This window comes from Protopterus annectens, chromosome 5.part0 (assembly GCF_019279795.1).
Source record: "Protopterus annectens isolate FY-2018-M chromosome 5.part0, PAN1.0, whole genome shotgun sequence".
In the NCBI taxonomy this organism is placed as follows: Eukaryota; Metazoa; Chordata; order Ceratodontiformes; family Protopteridae; genus Protopterus; species Protopterus annectens.
The window spans coordinates 774,744,300-774,770,286 of NC_056735.1; the positions used below are offsets into that span (position 1 = coordinate 774,744,300).

Sequence of the window (25,987 nt, forward strand, 5' to 3'; positions counted from 1 at the left end):
AAATGTTCTGAACTGGGCAGTTTTGTCATTATGGATGCATGCATTTTGTTTCATTGTTTACTGGAAAAATGTTCAAAACAATAGGAAGGTGTATCAAAGACCACATGTATGTTTCATATGCAAGGGGCCTATGATTTGAAAACAGCCCAGAATTAATTATCTGCCACTGGTAAAATGTATTTTCTTTGAATGTGGGTTTCAATGGCAGAGAAGTTTTAATGCTAAGTTTGTTTAGCAGATGTTTTAGTGTTTGTGCTGTAAAATGCAAAATAAAACTTTCAAATTAAGTCCAAATCATCATAGAAGTAAATCAGTATGCACATTAGTGTTTAGAGTAAATGGAGTGAAATAGCCAAGTGATAGATCATTGGAATGTGTGCAGGGGGAGGCTCCATTCAACCATGATTTTGTGAGGGGGAAGGGCGGCAAACTTAGACAGCCCCAGCTGAACTATACCTCCCAACTGTCCAGATTTTCAAAGAAGGAATATATTTTTGCTTCTTATTTTTGGTTTGTTCCTCATAAAATTTGTGGTATTCTGGCAAATCATTTAGGAATGAAGTCACTAAATAATAACACGCTGAGTTCCAGACTTCATAACCTTCAGAAAAATGCATGCTAAAGTATGATCTGTTCTATGAACTGTTTCAGTTTATACAAGAACAATTTTTAGTACTGTTTATATGTTCCCCCAATATATTTGGCCTTGTCCAGATTTATTGCATTAACAGGTTGAGAGGTACATGCAAATAAATTTCTTTATAGAATTAGGCATAGCCAAACCTCTCAACTATCCCTGATTTTGGCTCAAAATGTTGCTCTTCCCCCTAATAATCCCTCCGCAAAATAGCAGTTTTGGAAGAAAACATGGAGGGTTTACAATTAAGAAATAACTGTAATAATCAGAGTTATAGATTACTTTTACTTCAGAAATGCATGTAGATTCTTTTATTTTATCAGCTGCTCAAGTTAGCAGTACTAATATTAAATTGTCCCTTCTTTGACAGGTTCCCAGCTGTATTGTGTGGCTATTTTATATTTTTACATCACATTTTTGTCCATTTTTCATAAAATTGTTTTTTTGGCAAATTTAAAAGACTGAAGTTAGAAAATAATGACAGACATTTGAGTTTCAGATTTCATACCATTCAGAAAATTCATACTAATGCAAGACCTATTATATTATCTTTCTAAGTTTATAAGAGCAATATTTTAAAAATTGTCCTTATTTTTGGGCCTTTGTCCCACTTTTTTGTATGGCTTTGTCCAGATTTCTTGCTCTGAGGTTGAGAGGTATGACAAATGTGTCAGGGCCATCACAGTCAGCCAGAGACATTTCCAATTGTGACATACTTGTTGCATCCCAATCCCCCACGTAGTGACTCTGGATGTGTCGAAGCAAGACAAGGAGTAGTTATGCAGTGTAAATGTGCAGAGTACCCCCCCCCCCCCATCCAAGGTAGACACAAGTACTAGAGTGGCTTTTCATCTGTCCTTGATTTTTGCAGAATGGTCTGGTTTATGTCATATTTTTGTACTGTTAATTTATGCTTATTACTCAAAGTGCCTGTTGCTCTGTGTTTAAGTAGCAATACTTTAATGACCATCAGGTAAGCTTGGCTGAGATCGTAAGATGCAAGTAAGCTTTAATAAGCATACTGTTAAAGAATTGCCAAAATTGAAAGCCTTTCTGTTGTTGCCATGTAGAGAATACTTAACTAGATAATGTATAAGCCTTGGGTATTGAAATGCATATGACAGTATTTGTAATAAAGGACAGGATTACATTATTTTAAGAAGCTCATTACACTTGGAGACTTCCAGTCATCTCTGCAGGCTTTACCCATAAACTAAACAGAATGCCAATTGTGTGGTCCATAACCTGTACAGTAATCCCTTTAAGCAATGTATCTTGAGCTTATTTCTTGTTTGCTTTTCATTTTTTACTCTGATCATGTTTTCCCCATGAAACAAGTAGATAGTTGTCAGGCAGCAGGTCTTTTTTTGGATAAGAAACATTTTCACAAATGGGAACTTCAGAGATTTCTACTTTCAGCATATTACTTGGTACTTTAATAAAGCTGAATATAAATTATAATTAGTATTGCAATGCAAGAAGTGGTTTGAGTTGAGTGCTGCTTGTTTTTCTTATATTTGATTTTGACTGGCATTCCATTAATATATTTAAAAAGTAATTTATTTTTTCATGCCTCACAACCTTTTTGTTTCCATCTAGATATTAAGTAAGCTGTCATGCAGCCAATGCATTGAAATATTTTTATTCTTCTACACTTCATTTTGTCTTGATTGGACTCTCATAATGATGGTTTGGCACCCAGGGCAGTGTATCTCATAATGATGGTTTGGCACCCAGGGCAGTGTATTTAGTTAGTTTTTGTGGTTTTGAGCATAGCTCCTCCCCTTTCTAGTTGGCCGCACCCTTTCCCATTGACCCCACCCATTCAGCTGTCTCCTGCAGCCCCCCTTTGATTTGAAGTCACCAGCCGCCACTGATATATATACATATATACATGAATATATATATATATATATATATATATATATATATATATATATATATATATATATGCACATGAATATATATATATTCAGGTAGCAAGAGGAGAAACCCCATATGTACAGAATACTGCAACATGTGAATAGAAGGACATCTACATCATCAGAAGGTGGGACCATCTAATTGAAAAGCTGCTCAGCATGCAGTAAATGCAAACACATATTTGTTAAACCTAATATAGTTCCTCTGAAGTAGTAAAAACTACATGATTCAGGATCAGCAAGCCAACTTTGTATGACAAAAGCATAATCACAGCAAAATGAAATGCTAACAAGTCTTTGCAAATTATCTTTAATGGACTGAAACAAAAACACTGCTGAGTGGCATTTAGCTTTGCATTTGACACTTAATATGAAAGCAATGTTTTGTCTCATATGGACATAGGTCATAAGGAAAACAACAATAAATCAGAATGCTTCAAACTTAGGATGTATAATGAATTTTTTAAGGTCTGAGGGAGGCCCCCTCACCACACATACTTTCTTAACTAGATATATTATTAATTCCAAAGACATGCATCTGGAGCATTTCTCCCCGGGCCTCCGCTGAAAACAGGCTCTGTGGAACCTAGTCGGACATTCCTGGTCAACAAATGTTAAAATAAATAAAATAAATAAATAAAATATTAACGCCACAATTGCTTTACCATGTGGAAGGGACAAACATTGTTAAGAATGATACACGATCGTGCACCAACTCTGTTGCTACTGTAACAAAAGTCAAATTCAAGCTGCAGTTCAATTAACCCAGTAATAAACATAATCATTAAAAGCATATAAATATAAATGTCAGATCAAATGGGGAATGCAAAAATGTCAAAGTAGCCTCCAATCTAAACTCTCATTTACATACAGATTTGTCGGGACTGGTATTCAGTATTACTGCATCCACAATTAGTGAACATGGTTAAATGACATACTCCACTCATTACTGGGTGAAAGAACATTTTTATGGCTTCATCATTTTCTTCCCCTTGACTACCTACATTGAAGAATTCATATGCTGCAGATTAAACAGCATGGTTAAATTCCACACTGAACCACAATAAATAAAACGCAGATTCAAGCCAGAGTATGACAACACAATCCTAGTCCACCCACCCTACCAGCGAACAAATGTTAATGTTAACATGATTACACATACTTACGGCCGAAGTATCACTTTCAAATACTGCAAAAACAGCAAATAAATATATATTAACAATTAAGTCAAATTACTTGAGGTAAAATTACATATTTGCAAAAATATGGAGAATACCCCAAGCAAATACTAAAACATGTCGACAGCAATACAAGGAAAATAAATATGAAAACATGACATCTTTTAAGGATAAAAAGAAAGTAAGAATGGAGTGGAAGGATATAAAACTAATCATAGAAAACATGAAAAGAACTACTAGACAAGTAAAAACAGCAGCACTGCAACATGATTAAAGACAAGGAAATAATTAGGTAAACAATGAACATACAGCAAAAGAGACAAAGTATTTTAAAAAAGGTCACGTGACTAGATGGGCTCACTAATACAGTGTGTCAATAATCAACAGTTTTAACCACAACACCAACCACCACAACGTTGATTATACAACTACCGGATCCAAAATGATGAAAAAAATCACAGTTTAAATAAAAACTTCTTTAATCACAAAACCGTTCTAGCACCTAGAATGATTTTGTGATTAAAGAAGTTTTTATTTAAACTGATTTTTTTCATCATTTTGAATCCAGTAGTCGTATAATAAACAGTTGTAAGACTGTTGATGGAAGACAGTGATTACTTAGAATGGAAACCACAGAAAGTGTTAACAAGTAAGAACTCACTTATGTTTTAAAAGAAAGGAAACAATGCAAACAAATTACTGTAGACCTCCAACAGCATTAAAAACAATTATAAGCTAGCTGGAAATGTCATACACTACAATTTACAGAAGACTGACAAAGTCATGACTCAGGAAAATGCAGTTATTAGGATGATCTGAAACAGCCTTACTTATGAACATCTTATTGTTAACAAAATTAAAGAACATCCTGACTTTTGCCACAGAGAGTTGGAATCAGGGAAAATACATAATCATATTTGAGGTTGGTGGAAGAAGCAACATTATCACAAACTGGCAAAACACTCCCTTTGGAAAATCTTTTAGGTCATCAAGGGGCTTAAGGACCACTACTGAGGCAACACAGTATAACCATTGAATCTGTAAGCCATGCAGATGGTTTCCCCAACAATGTGGACTGCTGTCAGAAAATGGCTATTGAACATCCAACATCCAAATCCTTAAGGGTTCAATGCAGAAGGAGTAGGAGTCGCTCTATGCTTGATGATATAACACAATACTATTATGCTGTCTCACTGAATGGAAATTTGACTTTGTAGGAGGTGTGCCTGCAAGGTTTGCAAGGAAATTAATATTACTTATTTACTTCCAAAATACTATGATGTTTTCAGATGACATTGTGATCTGCAGTGAGAGTAGGAAACAGGTGGAGGAGACCCTGGAGAGGTGGCGATATGCTCTAGAGAGAAGAGGAATGAATATCAGCAGGACTAAGACAGAACACATGTGTGTGAATGAGAGGGAGGATAGAGGAATGGTGAGGATGCAGGGAGTAGAGGTGGTGAAGGTGGATGAGTTTAAATACTTGGGATCAACAGTTCAGAGTAATGGTGAGTGTGGAAGAGAGGTGAAGACGAGAGTACAGGCAGGATAGAGTAGGTGGAGAAGAGTGTCAGGAGAGATTTGTGACAGAAGAGTACCAGTAAGAGTGAAAGGGAAGGTCTGCAAGAGGGTAGTGAGACCAGCTATGTTATATGGGTTGGAGACAGTGGCACTGACAAAAAGGCAGGAATCAGAGCTGGACGTGCTAGAGTTAAAGATGTTAAGATTTGCACTGGGTGTGACGAGGGTGGATTGGATTAGGAATAAGTATATTAGAGGGTCAGCCCAGGTTGGAGGGTTTGGAGACAAAGCCAGAGAGGCAAGATTACATTGGTTTGGACATGAGCTGAGGAGGGATGCAGAGTATATTGGGAAAAAGATGCTAAGGATGAAGCTGCCAGGTAACAGGAAAAGAGGAAGGCCTAAGATAAGGTTTATGGATGTGGTGAAAGAGGACATGCAGGTGGTTGGTATGACACAGCAAGATGCAGAGGACAGAAAGAAATGGAAACAGATTATCCACTGTGGCGTCCCCTAATGGGAGCAGCTGAAAGAAGAAGATTTACTTCCAAAATACTGAATACCTGACTGGACCACACAGACTATTATATAATTCTCACAATATCCTCTACATATGAAGGCTCATTTGTGGTTATGGGAAAGGGAACAAACCAAACTGTTTAACTGGTAAGTTGTTAGGAAAGTTCTACCATTTTAGATGCTTCCTGCATGCCTAATAACAGGAACATCAAATGGCTCTTTCTCCTGTAATCACCATTACGTTAAAGCTCAGTGTACAAATCTCATGTTGTATGTGGTTTAGGACATATCAAGACAGAAGTTGCCACTAATCATAATGCGCTGAAATGAAGGATGAAAGGAGGATACAGCATGGCAAGAGCATGATTCACCAATAAGTCACCTTGACTTCTTCTTGTAGGTAAAATGCCTGTCAAGTCCCTGAACACAGAAAACAACCCATGAAAGTCAAGAGATGAAACAGTAAACCTGATTGTGCAATGTTTGCTGTGATCTTCCTAGAGTGAATTGTATGGGGCAGAAAGTCCTCTTTGTGTCATTAGACGTGTTTCTGTTGTCAGCCACCAGAAGCAAATCCAAATAGAGGAATAATTTGGCAACTTACAGGGCCCTCAGACAATTCATCTATCCTGGAGGAGTGAAAGGAGGTTTTCCAGAAGGGTTAGGACGCCACAGTGGAGACCAAAGCCTTCTGCATACAGTAGAAAATATAACGGATCATCACTGTATACTGTGTATTTAAATGGTAGGGAGTAAAATAAGATCAATCAAAACTGTCCGATTCCTCAGCCCAACTCTTCCTGTCATTGGTAATGTGTCTTTGTCAGTCAGTGGGAGAATGCAGGGATCAAACACTAAGAAGGCCGTTGATGGTCAATGATGGGAAAGATTCAAAAAATGAAAAAAAAAAAAATGTCAATCTGACTGTGATCTAGCATCTTGCCATCCTTCATAACAAATGACTTGTAAGGTGAAACCAGTAGATAACCTCAATGGTGAAATATTTACAATATTAAGGTCTGAACTCGAATACCTGCTGTGGGAACAGTGCCTACAACCACCTGATCTTCCAGCATGAATGCTATATGTGCAACCTGCTAAGTCACTAACAAACCTAGAAATCACATCACGGAACAGAACTTAACCCTTCTGTCACACCTGACAGTATCTCTCTCTCTCTCTCTGTTTCTCTGTCATACCCAGTAGGTGGGATGAAGGCAGCAAGGTGTTAGAGGGTGCAACCCTGAAGTGTCATTCCTGCACTCTTATTTCAGTACCATTTTTGAATGCCAGTACAGAAAGAAAGCAACTTCAATGCATTAGCGCTTTGTGTGGGGTAAGCTGTAGCAAGCTGTTGTTACATTTTAAACTATATCAAATTGTTACAAATATAACAATCAGCTTTCTACAGTTTAAACTGTAACAAATGTTATTTTTTGGCTCTTTCACTAAAGAACTGGTGCAGGGAGGGGTGTGTATATATATGACTGGGATGGGGAACCAGTGTACTGAAGCAGAACAGACCTTTTTTCTGAACCAACAGGATGGAAATAATGTTGCAGCCACAGCTATGCACTCTATCTCAAAGCAGAGAGACAGATTTCTACCCTTAATACAACATTATTTACATTTCCAATGAAGACCTTTGGCACGGAGGGCGGCACATGCTCATCTTTAAATTGCCATAAGTAGTCTCAGAGTGGACCTTTTTTTTTTTTGCTCTTCAAATGAAGAGCTGGGGAGGCAGGGTGCCACTTTTCAGAATAGCCCTAGGCAGTATAAATGCCAGCTACACCTCTGTCATACCTTAAACATCCTGTAATGGAAGTCCATGGAATATACGTAAATGACCCCTTAGCTGCATGGTTTCCTGAATGGCAATGACTTTTTATGTCTTTTTGTGGAAATTGTTTACCATTTGGGTTTGGATGTTAGTTGGGATATTTTGCATGCACCTTAATGTTTATGGACATTAGGCTTATTTTTAAACTCTGTGTTTCTAAAACATAACCAAATAATCCACTTATGCTGTGCTGATGTGGTCACTCAAAAGGCTGAAACATGCTCATCCACAGCTAGTGATGTTTGGCTTTACTGACTTGAATGTGCTCATAAAGATTTTAAGTAAAAAGACCTTGGCATTCAAAAGCCACGTAGCTGAAACAGTGTAAGTCCTTAAAGGGTCATTTGCATATATTGGTGGTTTAAGGTATCAAAGAGTAAAAATTCGAACCTCTCTGAGTTTGTCTTGCTGTTTTCACTGAATGGTTTGTTTATGTCACCTTTTTACCCTTTAATTGGATTCTCTCTCTCTCCCCCCCTCTGTCAGACACAAAAAAAGAAGTGATGTTTTATTCTTTTAAGTTCTCCAAGTTAACATTTAGAACCTCAGAGAAAACATGTTGAGTCAAAATATTCAAAAGTTCACGTAAAGTGCCTTAATAAAAACAAAAGTGTGGGATGTCTGCATGTTCTTCACAAAATAAACCAATGCATTTTCTAAATTATGCAAGGATCAAAATCTTGTGCCTTTCATCGCACACACAGTCTGTCCGTCTATGCAAGAATATGATAAAAAAAGCTTTTCAAATATTAGCATGGTCATACTAAATGGCAAAACAAACAATTATAATTAAAATCAGTTTTCAACTTTTGGGTACCAGCTTCACTAATGTGTGGTCTCTATTGGTCTGCAAATACATATACTACTCACTAAAAGAAAAAGTAATTCAAAATAAGTAATAAATGCACAAAAATAATCCAAATTATTTGTTCCAGTAAAATTACATTACTTCAGACATTTTCACAACATTAGAGAGTCTTTGTACTTTTCATTTAGCAGTCAAAGTTAATGTAAATTTGCAAATGCTGGGAGACTTCTGATACCGAATGATTGTCTATAAAGCAAATGCAATGTTCCAGATTCATGAAAATGCAAACTCAGTGAAAACAAAATGGCCTCTTGTGACAAATGCTTTGCAACTGATTTAATGTGTAATAAAACAAAAACACAACATGAAAATGCAAGCTTAGATGATTCAGTGCTTATTAATATTTAATTAGAATAAATTAGTTCTACAGGCTGACTCACCCTCCCTTGTTTTCTTCTTCACTCTGTAGGTTAGGGGTTGTTTGACTAAGCTGTTGATGTCCGTTTCATTCCGGTACTTCTTTTTTTGCATGTCTTCAAACCACTGTCCAGTAAGTGCTTGGAACCACTTCATTTCCCGCTTTGGCTTTTGGAGTTTGCTGAAATATACCACAGAATCAGACATTTAAGACAGAAAAGGAATTCATAAGTGACACAACCCCTACCTTCTCCTATTTCAGAGTCAAGTGAATTAGCAGGTTATGCAATAAATAAGACGCAGCAAAAAAGGTGTGTGTTATAAAATAACAGAACCACACCCCAAATTAATTCTGAAATTCACAGCACCTGTTCAGAATGCTGCTAGAACATTAGACATACTCACCCAAAAAATGCATCTCAGAATTATTTTTCTGTTTACAAAAATGGAAGCTTGACTACTTTTAAACAAGAACAAAAAGTGAAAAACAGAAAGAAAAACAAAAGACAAAATACTTGGGATAAAAAGAAGACCTCTACATACAGTAAAGAAATTGTCATAGCCCACAAAGGGTGTTCCATGTCTTGTTCAGACATTTCATGCACAGTACTGTTAAGTTTCATATCTTTTGCCATCCTATTCACATTTTATTATCTGCAGCACCACTCCCTCCTGTCTCCTCATCTGACATACATTTTTCTTTATGGAGCCTTTGTTAGACTGAAATGCTTAGAAATGCAACCTGCCATTGCTGGTTTAAATGTAAAACGATCAAATCATGATGCTTTAAACAGTTAAGATTCCCATTCTTCATAGAGTCTTTGCTGAATAGTTCTAGTTCTATCTGAAAATATCAGAATGTTTGTTTATACGGCATTCAGTGAATAGTTTTACGAAAGTAAACGTGCCTCAGCCAGTACCATACTTTCTGCTTTTATCAATACATCAGTCAAGCTACTCATATAAATATCCTTTTTTTTTTTTTTTTTAAATATCCTCTCTTTTTGAGGTGTCTGAAGTTTGTCTTTAAAATATAGAATTCAACATGGACTTTCTACTGTTCCAATACAGAATTCCCCGCTAATCAAGAACAAACTCTGACAACTATCTCTGAAACATCATGCAGCAGTAACAGTAACATGAGAACAGACATTTGCCCTGACTTACATATCAAGAGTTGGTGATAGAAATTGCTGCCATCTCAAAACCTAAGGCTTCAGTTAATACAAGTGCATTAGTGCACACAGAATTGCCTTTAGGCAGGACATGGAGACAACTACTCCACAAGGCATGATACACAACTCAAGACTGCTAGGTGTACAGTATGCCTAAAGGGAAGTAGGAATGAAGCAATTTAAACAGAATGCAAAAAAAAATCTGCCATATGCATTATGGCAATTATCTAAACGAGATTTGCAAAATTGCTATGTGATTGCAAGGAAAGGGTAACAAAACATGCATGTGTATGTAAATGTAAATGTCAGTGAAATTCTACTGTCATTTGACCCATTCCATGATGAAAGTTAAATCCACCCGTTCTCTTGTCAAGCAAAATGATATGACCAGCCAGTAAGGCATAAGCATAACATTTCACAGGTGCATTTCCAGCACTGTAGAATATGTTAGGATAAGCAATACTGGTTGTGGTTATTAAACTAATGCACAGCTGGTAATGAGCCAATTTTCTGGGCACTCTGTCACGAAAATTTATTTTATTTAATTTTTTATTTTACATTTGTTTATCGTTAAAGTCCGACTGGATGAAACGTCCCTTTTTAGCAGAGGACCAGCGAGAAATGCTCCACATTTATAGATAACAGTGTGATACATATACAATGTACAGATACAAATGTTGAATCAATCTCAGATACAAGAACAAAATGAAAAATGCATGTTATATATTTCAATAATACAATCATATGGTCTAGGTAGGAATACAAAGAACAGCAGTACTGTGAATGAAAGTGAAAAAAAAAAAACAAGTATATATATATATATATATATATATATATATATATATATATATATACTTAGTCTTCTTCTTCTTCTTTTGGCTTTTCCTGGTTAGGGCTCGCCACAGCGGATCACCTGTCCGCTCATGATTGGCAGTGGAGTTTTACAGTGTCGAGTTGCCAGCCCAGCACCCAACCTTCCATGAAAGGCGCACACACACACACAGACACACACACACACACACACACACACACACACACACACACACACACACACACACACACACACACACACACACACACACACAGACACACACACACACACACTCACACCTAGGGCCAATTTAAAGTGTCCAATCCACCTACAGCATGTCTTTGGGATGTGGGAGGAAACCCACGCGGCCACAGGGAGGACATGCAGACTCCGCACAGAAGGCACCCCAGCTGAGGATCGAACCGGAGAACCTCTTGCTGTGAGGCAACAACACTAACTACTGCACCACCGTGGATACTTGGTAGGGTATACTATTCACATACAAAAATAACTGTATTCTTTTTGCTGCCTTAACACATCTATTTCCTAACCAAGGGTATAAAATAAAATTAAGCAGTAAAATGAAAGAAGACGAAATCAGCTCATAAAATAAAACAAAACTAAGAACCAAAAGAGGCAAGAGTGTCACATCATCATGTCACATCAGTCTTTATAAATTCCATAGCAGATTTCCAGTGCCCAGAAACAAAAATGCAAAAACAGTATTGTCCCCTTCTGGGTCACATTTCTGTCCCAACAAACAAAAACTAACCCTCACAGCCTTTTGAAACAGATGCATTCCTTGCTGCCCGAGGGCTGTTGGCTCTTTATAGTACTCTCTGGTACTAGCCTGTCAAGGAAACCATGCTTTAACTACAAGTCATGGCATAATATTATACTGGATTTACTCAAATACGTGTTATTTAACACCACACACCATACCTCTCAAAGATACCTCAGTATGAGTGATATTTATCATTGTGAGCCCTTAAATTTCAGTATCACATACTGCTTCTCATTGAAACAGTTACCGCACATTCACTTTTAAGATTTTTTTTTTCAAGAAATGTTCATGGCAAATACAGTGCATCACAATAATTCATAAGAAGAACCTTCTGTGTGTATGAAGTACACGTTTTTCACCACACTGTGATTTTTTTTGTTAAAATTGCCAGCAAGTGTTCCACATTTTCTTAAATATCTTAAAATAGCAGTTGAAGCTATTATGTATCCAGTTACAATTCTGATAAATTAATCCATATTTGAAAATAAAGTCCCCTGACAAAGTAAAAAAAAAAAATTTCATTACTCCACTGTACAAGAGTTGAATTAGTACAGCTCTTTCGAACTGTAGGCCAACTGCAATCTTATCTCCCCTATTAAAAATATTAGAAAAATGTATTCAAATGCAACTTCTCAACTAAATAACATATAACCAGATTCTGTACTCAACCAAGCACAGCTTTCATCCTCATCACAGCACAGCTACTGCTTTGTTCAATTTTGTTAATCCTGTCAACACCTACAGAAATGCCAAAAGTCTAGTCTCCACTACCGTCCAAGACTTATAAAAAGATTTTGATACTGTCTCCCATCTGAAACTCTTAAATGAACTCTTCACTGCAATGGTTCCGAAGTTACCTCTCAAACAGAGCACAAACAGTGAAATAGGAAGATAATTTCTCCATCTTCTTGCCGCTACTGATGGTCCCACAAAGATCTATTAGTAGACCCTAAGGTTTCAACATATTCATCAATGACCTCTACACTGCTACAAAAAAATGCTACCCTTGTTCAATATGCTCATGACACAAAGCTAATCTGCTCAAACACCTTATGTAACAATCCTTCTTGCTGATAGAAGCATGGCTAATTAATTCACAACTACTACTAAACACTCCCCAAAAACACTAAATTACTGTTCTTTAACCCAACACACCTTTACAAAAACAACAGTATTCATTACTGCCTCTATCAACACCACCATCATGAGGGAACAAGTAAGCCACATAAAATTACTGAATGTAATCGTAGATGACCAGTTGAAATTCGACCAGCATGTATCACAAGTGGTTAAAAAAAATCAAATTGGTACATTATACAGGGTAAAAACATGCCTGACTGTTACAGCTAGAAGATGTATAGCCTCTACTTTCCTACTGCCATCTTAATGCCATCTCTCTTGTATCATGTCTCAGTTTTCACCAACTTTCAAGACTCAAAATTGTCCAAACATAAGCAACGTTCTAACAAAATTTGTAGTAAACTTTAACAATAGAACACATCACTGCCTAGCCGTCCAAGAATTAAACTGGTTAAAACTTCCACATCACCTAACTTACTCTTAGATAACTGCAATACACAGGCTTATCTATAAGACAGAAAAGTGTCCAGCCCTTAGCAACTTAGCAAAAAATTATTCCGCTCAACAGAATTTTGCATTCTAGAAAAGAATCACTAATCACTATAACCAAATCATCTAATACTGCAAGTGCCTGTCTATATTCAAACACTGTAGCCAAACTATGGAACCAAATCACACTACTACTGAAATACACTTGGACTGCAGACTTATTTAAAACACAACTAAAAATTTGCATATAAAATCAAAGATCTGCTGCTGCACATCTCCAGGATGAATGCCTCTGTTATATTCAGCCTGCCATATTGTGAAACCGTTTATCTTCATTCAGAATCCTATGCCCCAGAGCCAGTTTTCACCAATACCTGAATAGCTTTACTAGTGTCTCCCAGCCATATACATAGTTTTGTGATGTTGCTTACCCCAACCTCTATACTTCTAATATAACTTTTATGATAGTCAAATATATATATATATATATATATATATATATATATATATATATATATATATATATATATATATATATATATATATATATGCACACACACACACACACACACACAAAATTATCAATTATGTTTTATACACTACCTCAACTTCAATATTAACGTTTTCTGTCCTACCTAGTTCCTGTCCTCACTTCCATTTCTTTGAATTCTTTAGCACTAATCTTTAGCACTAATCCCACAATCTATTCTCTGACAAACTACACCTCTTCAAATGCACAATGTTCACCTTCTACTAATGCACAAGTATGCTGTATACCGTTATAGCTTGCCTTTATTCCATATGAATATAATCGCATTAGCAAACAAATGTGTAATTGTTAATGTATATTACTGAATGTAGGTTTAAAACTGTCTGTATGTAATATGTTGGAGCCTTTCTTCCCAGGCCTCCACTGAAAAGGGTTTTATTTTTGTTTTGGACTAAATCCAGCCAGGCAAACCAGTTAAACAACAGCGGAATAAAATAATAATAATAATAATAATAATAATAATAATAATAATAATTGCCAATCTGTTACACATTATGAGAAGTTATGTTCCAAATTATGGAGACATAATTTTGACAGTTATGTTTGGCAATCCAAGTGCATGGTTTTAGATAATTAGTGTCCTTTACTATGAATATGCATTTTTAGCTGTGCACAATACCAGCACATAATTAGTATGCAGTCTCCAGTAACTATAACATCAAAGTGCAATGTATTACACAAGAGATTGTTTCTGTGCATGTAAAATGTCCTTTGAGCATCTGCATAGGAATTGTATATTTCTCTGCTCATCAGACCTCATACATTTTTTTCTTCTTTCTACACATATTGCAGGGGTGTATCACATTCATTAAGATAAACTATTAGATGGGAAAACATCTAATACAAACAATAAATAATTATGTTAAAGATATACAAGCAATACAAGGTATGGATAAAACTGGAATAAGCTTTGTGAAGTAACCATCATTCATAAAATGCATTTGAAGATTTTGCAGAATCATCCGGTTAGCAAAAACTAATGAGCAGTCTGACTAGATGTCAGAAATGATCTATATCAAATTAAATGAAATAAGAAAAAGACCAATGCAAGAGAACAGGGGAATCGATCATTTATAAAGGATGTGAGCCTTGAAAACAGTGGAAAAGGTGGAAGGTCCCCGCAAAAGAAAATCTTAACTGTCTAGAAAAATAAATCAAGGCTAGAGTGAGCTATTTACTTACTACAAGAAAATACCTTTTGTCTTGGGGTTTTACAACAAAAGAGAGTGAATACCAGGCAGCAGTACATGGGTACACCTGGGTAATAAGACACAATGGGGTGAGTAGCACAGATAGCACAGATGAACATTCTGGTATCATGAAGTGCACCGGCACACAGCAATGGGGAATTACCAGAAGTTTCTTTAGTACAGGATCATAGCACTATAAGTAACACAGGCTTCATGCACAAGCACAGTATGCATGTGTCCCCAGCCCCAGGATGAGTTGGGTATCAACACAGTGTGCAGAGCAAGTAGTAAATAAGAAAAAGCCATGCTAAATTACCTCATTAGCATGTGCCATGCTATGAGGCCTTTATTAATTCAGTATATAATGTGATCACCATGTTGTATGAGATCATGTTAAGATGAGAAGTTCTGGAATCATGAACTTACAGGTTAAGACTTAGAATAGGCATACTGAAGGAAGACACCTGGCAATGTGCCCTGCATTGTACTCGGTGCCCATGGCAGAAGGCAGCAAATGGGACAGACGGAAAGTGATGTAAGTTGGTGTGGAAACGCACAACATTTGACATCACTATACAGCAAATGACATAAAAAATATGTATAGACTATTAGTTCTATTAAGGCAGCCCATGAACTCAGGTTAGCATCTGAAGCCATGGACAATTACAAATCCTTCTTTAGTTATGTTAGTCAAGACACAACATTCAAAAATGTAGAACTCATTAAATGACACAATTCACACAGACCCAATAGAAATTGCTAATATACTAGCAAAAAAAAAAAAAAAAAAATTATATATATATATATATTAGTGCAGATTTCACCCTGGCATGACAATTCAAAGCACTATGATTCTTGTATCTCTCAGCCTGTCCCTCCTCCATCATCATTAAAGAACATGTACTGACAGTGCTGTCCAAGACTAAGACCACTTCCTCCATGGGCTGTTTGTTAAACAGGAGTAAACATGCACTAGCTGAACCTCCTATAAACATTTAACCTGAAATATGTAACTGTGGTGATTTATTCTTTCACTTCACCCCAAACTAATACCAAAGGATTACACAGAAGGTGACTTTTGGGGTGGGGGGGCAGGCACTCATCTCAGATACAATTTACATGCCCTCATAAACAATTGTATTCTCAGTTTATGGCGGTTTAGAACATTAAGGCTTGGATGCAGTTTATTTCTTCCTAAAAAATAAAAAAAGACAGTGTCTTTCCTCAGACGTGAATTTTGTTCATAAATCCAAAAACAGGTTAGAAAAACCAGCAACACAGTCCAAGAAGAGTCAAATAACACTATTTATTCCACTGTTTAAAGCGCTTTTCATCAGGCTGATAGCAAACTTCTTCAGAAACAGTTACAGCAATAAAAAACCTTCCTTATAAGTAAGACAGGTGATCAGCATTCACCAATTGCATCACTTTGTTCTACTTAAGCAAACACACTAAAATTAAAGTGACAACTACTGATAACCAGTAATAAAACAACATTAAAATATATAAACACGTTAAAGTATGTAAACATGTTTACGACAGTGACCACAATGCACAAAGGTAAAAACATTAAAAGTTATTTTGTATAACCCAACCATTGACAGAAATAACATATGTTTTTAACAAAATGTGACTCATCTCTGCAAGCTCTTTAGTTTGAGAATGCTACTAATTGAGCATGAGTCATTCAACCCAGGAAAATTGTAGGCATTCAGCCTCACTTGCCAGGCTAATTCAAGTTTTCTTCAAGTTTGAGTGGTCTAGGGCCACCCCTACTGTCATACTTGGCTTGATCAATGATAATAAATTTAAAAGCATGTTCTTTATTAGAAATAGTGTGCTTAGCTAGCGCATTCTCCAGTTTACATTTATTCATAGCATATTGGTGTTCATAAATTCTGTCACGGAGCCTCCGCTCCGTCTTTCCTATATAGAAAGCAGGACAGAATGTACACCTAGCCAAGTAAACTACAAAAGACAAATTACAGTTGAATCTGCCTTTCAATTTATAAGTTGTACCATTAACCTTAAATGAATTAGTGACTTCTACAAGTTTACAATAGTTGCAATTTTGACATTTATTCATCCCAGTGTTCCATACTACTGGGGTGTATTGCTGTTCTAAGAGAGTTTTAAGGTTCTTCCCTCTTCTAAATGTCACTCTAGGGGTCTCACCTACTTTAATGTAAATGTTAGGGTACATCTTAAACAGGTCCCAATTTTTCTGTAATATGTCCAAACATGAGTAACTATGTGAACTGAATGTAGTGATGAAGGACAATGTGACATTCTTGTCCACACTAACCAATGCTCTACTAGTGGTGTCTGAATATTTTTCCACTACATTGTGCATACTAGGTGGTGTCAGTAGGGTGTCAGTAGTGAATTTTGTTCAGGTCATCATTAAATCAAAAGTTGTGGAAATAAGCTCTAAAATTCACCTCAGAGCATTGAAACCCACTGATTCTGGGGGAGACCCTGGACCCCAAGCTTAATTTTTTTCCTGCACAGTTATTAGAGTGCTGTCTTTGCCAGTTAGGATGTGTTGAAAGGATGCAGGAAAATAATGCAAAAAAAAGCTGGTACAGTAAAACAAAATGTTAGGAAGCATGATAAAAGTAATCTCGACTGTGCGGGGGAGTCCACAATAGGGAAAAGGGGAGGCAATGCTGCATATTCTAGAGGAACAGCAGAGAGTGGAGTGGGGATGCCATGGAAGTCCATATCATTTGTTTGCCCCTGCAAATTACTGTACATAGTATTTAAAATTGGTTCTTTTGGTCTTGCCTTTTTAAAAACATTATGACCACCCCAAGAGAATAGGCTTGTTCATGTCATACAGGAGGTGAAACTTACTTGTCAGGAAATGGCAGTATGCAAAGGTGGCAACCTTGCATTCCAAAAATCTAAAGAAATCTACAATGTCCCTTAACTGTTCCATAGAAGACCTTAATCTTCTGCGACAAGTAGGTTTACAGAAATATGTAAAACAACTTGTAGATTTTTTTTCTTAAAAGTAGCACATAAGCAAGCTAAATTCATACCTAAAGATACTAGTCACTTGATCATTGTTGTTTGTAACAGCACTACAGATGTGGAAATTTTGGCAAATTCCATCTCCAGCTTCTGCTCATCAGGAGAAGCAGAATAATCTCAACCAGTCCATTTGTATGATATCTAATGGATTTGCCTGTATTTGTCCATGTCAAGACAATTTTTGATACTCATTTTATAACTGCGGTATTGGGAAGGGCCGTCTTGTCCTTTAACCACTGACAATTTATCTGCTCACACGCAAGTGTGCTAACTTTTGAGATAATGACACCAACATGGTTCACAGACTCATTCATAGACAGTTACTAGGTATACAGTCTAGGACAGGCATGGGCAAACTACGGCCCGGGGGCCACATGCGGCCCGTTAAATGTTTTGATTCGGCCCGCCAAACTTGAAAAAATTTAATAAATTAACCTTGTTAATGTTTTATTTCCCCTGCAATTCTGATGTTTCCTCACTAGATGGCGCACTCTAGATATATTGGCTTTGTTGAGGTGAAGCGTAGGCCTATTACCCCACGTTTGCACTTTACCCTTTGACCCACCGCCCCTCTATGAAGATGAGCGGACCCAAGAAAAGGAAAGTGGACAGAGAATGTCGAGTGTTCAATAAGATGTGGACAACTAAATATTTTTTTCACTGAACACCGATCATCTGCTGTTTGCCTGATATGCCAAGAAACTGTGGTGTTTTTTAAAGAGTATAATATTAGCCGTCACTTTGCCACAAAGCACGCTAGCAAGCTCTCAACAAAAGAACGGGAAGCTGCTGCTGAGAAGTTGGCAGCTAATTTGAAGGCTCAGCAAAGTTTTTTTCACCGTCAAACTGCCATTCAAGAGTCAAGTACCAAGGCCAGTTTTATGCTTTCTTCATTTTCATTGGAAATTAAAGCACATGTTTTCTCCATATCCCAAGATGTGTATTTTTCCCCCAATGAGGTGATGTTTTCAAAGCATGCCATCTATCTGCTCCTGTTCCGGCCCCTTTGTCAAATGTTAGAACTCAATGTGGCCCACGAATCAAAAAGTTTGCCCACCCCTGGTCTAGGACATCATTAAGGAGTCTAGCTCAATTTCCCCACTGCCTGGTTAAGTGCTCTCCTCAGAGTCAAAACATCAGCAAATGGAGGCTAACAGAACTACATCCTGTGCCACAGGAAGCAGTTCATAGAGTTAATCTTCTACACAAACCACCAGACTAAAATTAATCCAATTACTTGGGCTGGAAATAGAACCCAAAGCTTCTGATGATCTACCATCATAGATTAGTGTGCTATCTGTTAAGCCAGTGAAATAGAAGGTATACAAATTCATTCATCAAAACATTTTACTTTATGTTCATTACACAATGTGAAAAGGGACATCATTGTTTTTATTCTAGATAGATCATAATTTATCAATGACTACACTTGGTATGAAGTTTATTAGTTTGTTACATGATTTGCAATGACAGGTATAGTAATTGGGAATGCTCAAACAACCCTTTAAATTAAGAGAATATTTGGCAATGATTTGTTTTTATGAAAGTAGTGCATGCCAGCAGTGAGTAGCAATTCTAAATGGAACACATTCACATCTAAATGGAACACGTTCACATCCACAACATTCACTAAAAACATTATCACATGGAAAATATTTGTGGACAACAAAGAAGTTTTAGAATTATCTGCAGAAATAATGTAAAGCCTACAAGCTAGGAATTAAGAAATGGAAGGGTTGTGGCAAATTTTCTTAAAAGCATGTTCAAGACGAAGAGAAATATTACTTAACGACATGCATTAGCAGCCTTTCACACCTTAAAAAACTAAAAAAGTGATAAAATGGTGCTGTGCCTTGCTGCATTTCGTTAACATTTTTTAAATAGAAGGCATATTGTAGAAACAGTAGCATATATATTAATGACTTAGTCACTTAAAATATTTTTCCAAATCTATGATAATTATTTAGAGGTAAGAAAACTATTCAGATAAACCCGTTCTGTGTTACTTAAAACCTAGATCATTACAAATGGGAACATTTAGCTTACACTGGCAAAGTGCTGTATAATATTGTTCCAAATATATACTACAATAAGAGTGATAAGTGAACCAATAATGTTTTTTTAGCCAGTGCCTTGGCACGCAGGTATAAAGCTCGACTGTGACCCTACTGACCCAAGAGAAAGGAGAGATCTAGAATGGGTCTCCAACAGCCCTCTTTTCTGGGAACCAAGAACATTCTTGAGTAAATCCTTTGCCCCTATGGGACAGATGAACTGGTTGAATAGTGCCTTGAGCCAAAAGGTCCTGAAGAGGATGAAAATAAGGGAGATGGCAAATGGAGCTGCTGCATCCTTGAAAAAGAAGGAAGGGATTTCCAAGTCATGAAGCAACCATTTTGGATGACTGGAGGAATCCAAGAATATGTGGTGATGTGTTGCTAAACTGGAAAGGATAGAGTTAACCTGTGATAAAGCAAATCCTGACCAAGGGACAGAGAAGGGTGAATGTCAGATACAGGCAGACTTGTCAGGAAAGGAAGACATCTGTCCCACAGAATCCTGAGCAGGTTTCTCAGAAGATACTCTTTTAGAAGATCTTTTAACCTTCAAGGTTGTTTAGGATGCCTAAACACAAAGGGAGCCTTAGAAGGCTAGTTCTTTTCAAACTTATGGTACAGGGGAGAGAAATGTTTGTTTAAGGTCCTACATAACCTTTCCTTTATCTTGTAAGGTTTTAAAGAGGTCTGCAGTAGCAGATCCAAACAGATTCTAAATATCCAAGGTAGAGTCTAACAACATGGTCTTAATATCTTCAGGGAGAGACTGCAATGAAACAGGAATACCTCGCGATAACAAACCTCGATGCAGTCACCCTATAAGAAATATCAGCAGCATCATAGCTGCATTTAGTGAGCAACCTGTGAAGTAGAACCCAATAAAAAATGTCAGAGGACTTACCACCCGAGTCAGGCATGTCGGCCAATGCACCCTCCCATACTGGGACAGTAGAGCCATAACATACCTGGTCATATGGGTTCTGGTAGTTTATGGCCGTGAAAGCTAAGGTGGAAGAGGTATACACCTTATTACCATACCTGTTTGTAGCCCTACTATCCTTATCAGAACCTGAAAGTTTGGAGGAAGGAATCAGCTTAGAAGGTTTATCAGCAGAAAGAAAAATCACTGATGGATCAGAAGAAAGATTCTTGTACAGGAATTTTTAAGCCTCAGGGACTTTGTAAAACATGTCAGATTTTTTAGGAGCAGAGGGCTGAGAATTTGGAGCCTGTGAAGCACAAGTAAACGTATCCAGGTAGGCTTCCAAAACAGGGGCACTACAGAAGACCTAGGAGAATTCATCTTTAAGAAGGTCACAATATCTTTCCTGGACCTCTGACATTTCAGAACTCTCCCACTGGAAATGCTCCATCATTTTGCTAATTACGATGTAACTAGTACAAAATGGATACCAACTTGGGTGGTCTTGAATTACAAGCATATTTTAGATCGGAATACAAATCCTAAAGCATTACCCTTTTTGGGTAAAAATAGTTTGATAAAGTATGGGATTATGGACCACCTAAAAACATATGTGTTATCTTTGCAAAATTTATTTCAATCAGTAGACTTGTTGCAATATATGATGGTTTTTCAACCTTTCCATAGGAATCCCAATTTTAAACTAAATAATCAGTTGATTGATCTTTGTAAATTCCCATTAATAGTTAATTTGACTCTGATTGATGTTTTTAATAAATTTAATTTATCGGCTTCACAAGTTAGACAGGAATTGAACCTACCTAAGAGTTATATTGTTATAATGAGACAAATCAGAGAACTTGCTCTGAGTCATTTTGAAAACTTTAAACATGTAGCCGGAATTGTGGATAAATGCTCTGAATTGTGGCAGGCTCTCCAACAGGAGGTCAAATTTATAACTAGTACAAATAAATTAATTAAAGATTTAAAATTCCAGGATAAAATTCTGTTGTCAGGGTATTGGGTAAACAAAATGACAGTAGCAGATAATCAGGTATTAAAAGCAATTGATTTAACAATAAAATCGGTCTTTTTTCAAAAGTTGATGTATACGCAGTTGATGATTTGGAATAATGCATATTATACATGTCTTAGGTTACATAAATTCAATCCTAGGAATTCTCCAACTTGTCCATATTGCACAAATCAAACAGCGGATCTTCTTCATATGTTCTGGAGCTGCAAGTGTATATATAAACTCTGGAACTCTCTTAGAACACAACTACAAAAGATGGGCTATCAAAGTTCAACGTTATCATGGGAATTTATGATTCTGCATATTCCTCCAAGAGAGCTCTCTAGATCACAAACTATAATATGTATGAATATTTTTTTGCTGATGAAGTTGTATATAGCTACAAATTGGTTAGAACCAGACAAGACATCATGGGATAATTTTAAGCTTGTGGCTATAAAGCATATATTAGCACATAAATTACTCCTGAAACAAAGTAACAAAAATATTAATAACCCGAAAATATGGGAAAAGGTTTTTAATATTATATTAGCATAATATTGTTATTAGGAATATATTAAAGTTTGGATGTATATCTGGAGGAAACAATGTTTTGGAACTGTGTATGATATGTATGGACGCAAATTACTTCTACAAATGTTTTGGCTTTGTTTTTTTTCCCTGGTGTTTTCTTTTTTGGAATAATGATGATTTTCATATGGAAGCATTTCGTGTAGATATTGTATATAGTTTTGATAGTAGTAGTAGTGAATTATGTGTGTGAATTCTTATTGTATATGGAAAATATATATCAATAAAAATTTATTATGGAAAAAAAAAGGAAATGCTCCATCATTTTAACAATGGTACCCTCAAAGGATAATTCATCAACAGGGGAATTGGGAGAGAGAGACAGAATCATCCTCATATGATCCTAAGGAAAGAGGGTAACGGATATGGGAAGAGTAAGCGAGGGACTCTTCCCCAAAATCTAGCTCTTCCTTCTCTTCAGAAGAATAGATGCTTGAAGCCCCTTGGAAGGAGTGAAATTGAACTCAACAGGTGAAAGCACATGCAAACTCTGAGGGGGTTTTAAGGCTATGAGGGCCTTAAAAGGACCTTGACTGAAATCCTGCCATTATTCATGGTATTCATTAGCAAATGGGAGCATATGACCAGGTCTTTTGCTTCTTCTTAAGAGAAACCTCAGCCCTAACAAGCCTAGGAGGCTGTGAACCCTGCAAGACCTCAATAAGAGAACCAGGAACTTCCTCACTTACTAAAATTTGGAGAATTTAGATATGACGTGTCAGAAGAAAAAATTAAAACGAGTCGCATCTGCCTCAGGCGATGAAATTTCCTTTATTAGCAGCTAACCAGATTACACAGCATGTTGGCCAAGATGTCCGGTCTGGACTGATCTGATCTCCTCTGATCTGATCAACTTGTTTACTGACATCAACTTTTATACTGCAAGCAAAACAACTTTTTGTTACATTTCTGACCGTTGACAGTTGGCTATGAAAAACATAGGAAAAACATGTTTATCACAAATTACCTCAAACCCACAGCTAGTACAGAATGTTCAAGAAGTACAAAATGTTCAATTCAACAATGGTAGCTCAAATTTTCCAGGACACACAGCCTGCCCTAGTAAATTAACTCTTACTTGGCCGTGCGTCCTTATCCCAGGCTTCACTGAGCTATAACCAAATCTCTTTATTCTGAAATACAGAAAACAGATATCATTCAGGTTCATAAGCAATGCTGCATTTTGTTCACAGATGAGGCCCATCTTTGATAGGCATATCCCAACAAATAACATGTTCACTTTGCAAGAACAGGAAAAAGACAAATAACAGTATGTTTTTAAAACGTTTTCTCTTAACAACATGCAGCACCCACTTCTCGTTAGTCTCAGAGAAAGTGTGGATAGCAAGCCCCATGTCAGCCTCAAAAACAGAGGGAGCAGGCATTGGAACCAGATGGTCATTGGTTTCTACATCCAACCCTATGAAGATGTCAGTCAGACATCGGCCAGAAGAAGTCCCTAAACATATCTCTTAGGACTTCATTTTCATAAGTGGCTGAACATCTGGTCAGGTGGAATCAGAAGCCATGTTTCCCTGAGATAGCAGCTTCAGATATTGGTCTTCCAAACACATGGATAAAGAGAATATATGGATGAGTGGTGTCTTGGGAACAAAGGTCTGGCAAATATCGCACTCAAAATAACAGAACTAGAAGGAAGGGTTCACAGTGGGGTACTTGTCTATCTTCAGCTAGGTAACTGAATCAACGCGATGAACAACTTGCAGACTAAATTCAAATCACAGCATTCTGACAGAAGTTCTGAAGATCTGGCACTCGTATGTCACGTATGTATCTTATATGGTGGACGTAGGACACGTCTGATATATGGCACTTGGAAGGGCCTAAGGCTTTGATATGCTGGTCAAACATATTACTGTCCTCTGCAGGATATCGATTTTGTAAGGAATACTGCAACAGTGGTAAGAAAGAACACTGAAGAGAGGATGAGAGGAGCTGGTGCAGGTGATCTGGGACAGTCAATGAGTCTGTTACAGGAGCCAACAAAAACAAAAAAAAAATGTTCTTTAGAGAAACTTTTTGTTGATTTGTAATAGTATACATATCTTGTATAGTTTGGCATTTTCTTGACTGTATAAATGAAGAGGAAACACTGTTTCTGCAATTTTCCCCATTTTCCACCCCAACCAGACCGTACCCCAAAGGGCAACGTGGTGGAAAAATGTGGTTTTGAAAACCCCAAGGAGCTTTCTCAGGCACACAGGGAGATGCCCCCTCTAGAGGCAGAGGAGGGGGCAGAGGTGGAAGACGCCGCCAGGCGGCAGAGGGGGTCCGCAACATCAAGGTGACAGGGAGACACTCCCTGGTAAACCTTTCCAGCACTCCTGAGAGGAGGCCCGACTGTCCTGCTCTGGAGGCAGTCGGAGGTCGCTTAGCTTTATACCCTCAGGCCTGGCAAAATGTAACTACAGACAAGTGGGTAAAAAGCGTGGTTACCAGAGGTTACAACATACCCTTTCTATCCCATCCCATTCCAAAGAAAAGACTCCCAGATGTACCGCCCCATCTGCGAGAGCCAGCAGCTATAGAAATTTCAAAGCTGCTAGAAAAAAGAGTCATCCAACCAGTCCCAGCGGACCAGCAAGGATTCGGGACTTACTCAAGGTTCTTTTTAGTTCCAAAGAAAACAGGGGACTGGAGGCCCATCCTGGACCTAAGCTACCTCAATACCTTCGTCAGGAAAGAAAAGTTCCGAATGGTCACGCTTCAATCGATCCTTCCATTCTTACAGAAGGACGACTGGATGTGCTCAATAGATCTAGAAGATGCATACTACCACATCAAAATGGCCAGGGCATCCAGAGATCATTTGCGCTTCCGGCTGGGGGCCAGTCACTTTCAATTTCGAGCCCTGCCCTTTGGTCTGACCTCAGCCCCCAGGGTCTTCACCAAATGCAAGGATTCCAGGTGTTTCCGTATCTGGATGACTGGCTCCTTTCTGCCACCACCCAGCGTCAACTATTACAGGCCAGAGACTTTACTCTTCAACTGTGTGTTCACCTAGGAATTTCCGTGAACTTCGGAAAATCCTTGCTTCAGCCATCACAAAATATTTTGTTCATAGGAGCAGAATTAAACACACGTCAGTTAATTCTAAGACTTCCCCTGGAAAGGATACTATCACTTCAGACTCACATACGTCTTCTACTTTTGTCAAGGAAATCTCCAGCAAAACTGGTACTGAAGGTTTTGGGACTCATGTCAGCCTCCCTTATTGCAATACCCTTGGGAAGGCTGCACATGAGAGTCCTTCAATGGCTACTGTTTGCACAATGGTCGTTTCAACAACTACCTCTAACACACGAGATTCTTATAACGAAAACATGCAAGACACATCTAAACTGGTGGCTTCAAACGTGCAACCTTTCCAAGGGGAGACCATTTGTGCTACCGCCTACAGTTACGGTGACCACGGACGCTT

The 25,987-nt window shown here is 37.5% G+C and overlaps 1 protein-coding gene across 1 annotated transcript in view; it reads right to left on the minus strand.

Moving 5' to 3' along the window:
- Nucleotides 1-25,987, minus strand: part of EXPH5 (exophilin 5) — a 744,233-nt gene that overhangs the window by 338,833 nt on the left and 379,413 nt on the right. The window contains exon 2 of the mRNA XM_044072625.1: nucleotides 8,869-9,026. Within this exon, the coding sequence (XP_043928560.1) occupies nucleotides 8,869-9,026 (158 nt within the window). The remainder of the gene's footprint in view (nucleotides 1-8,868; nucleotides 9,027-25,987) is intronic.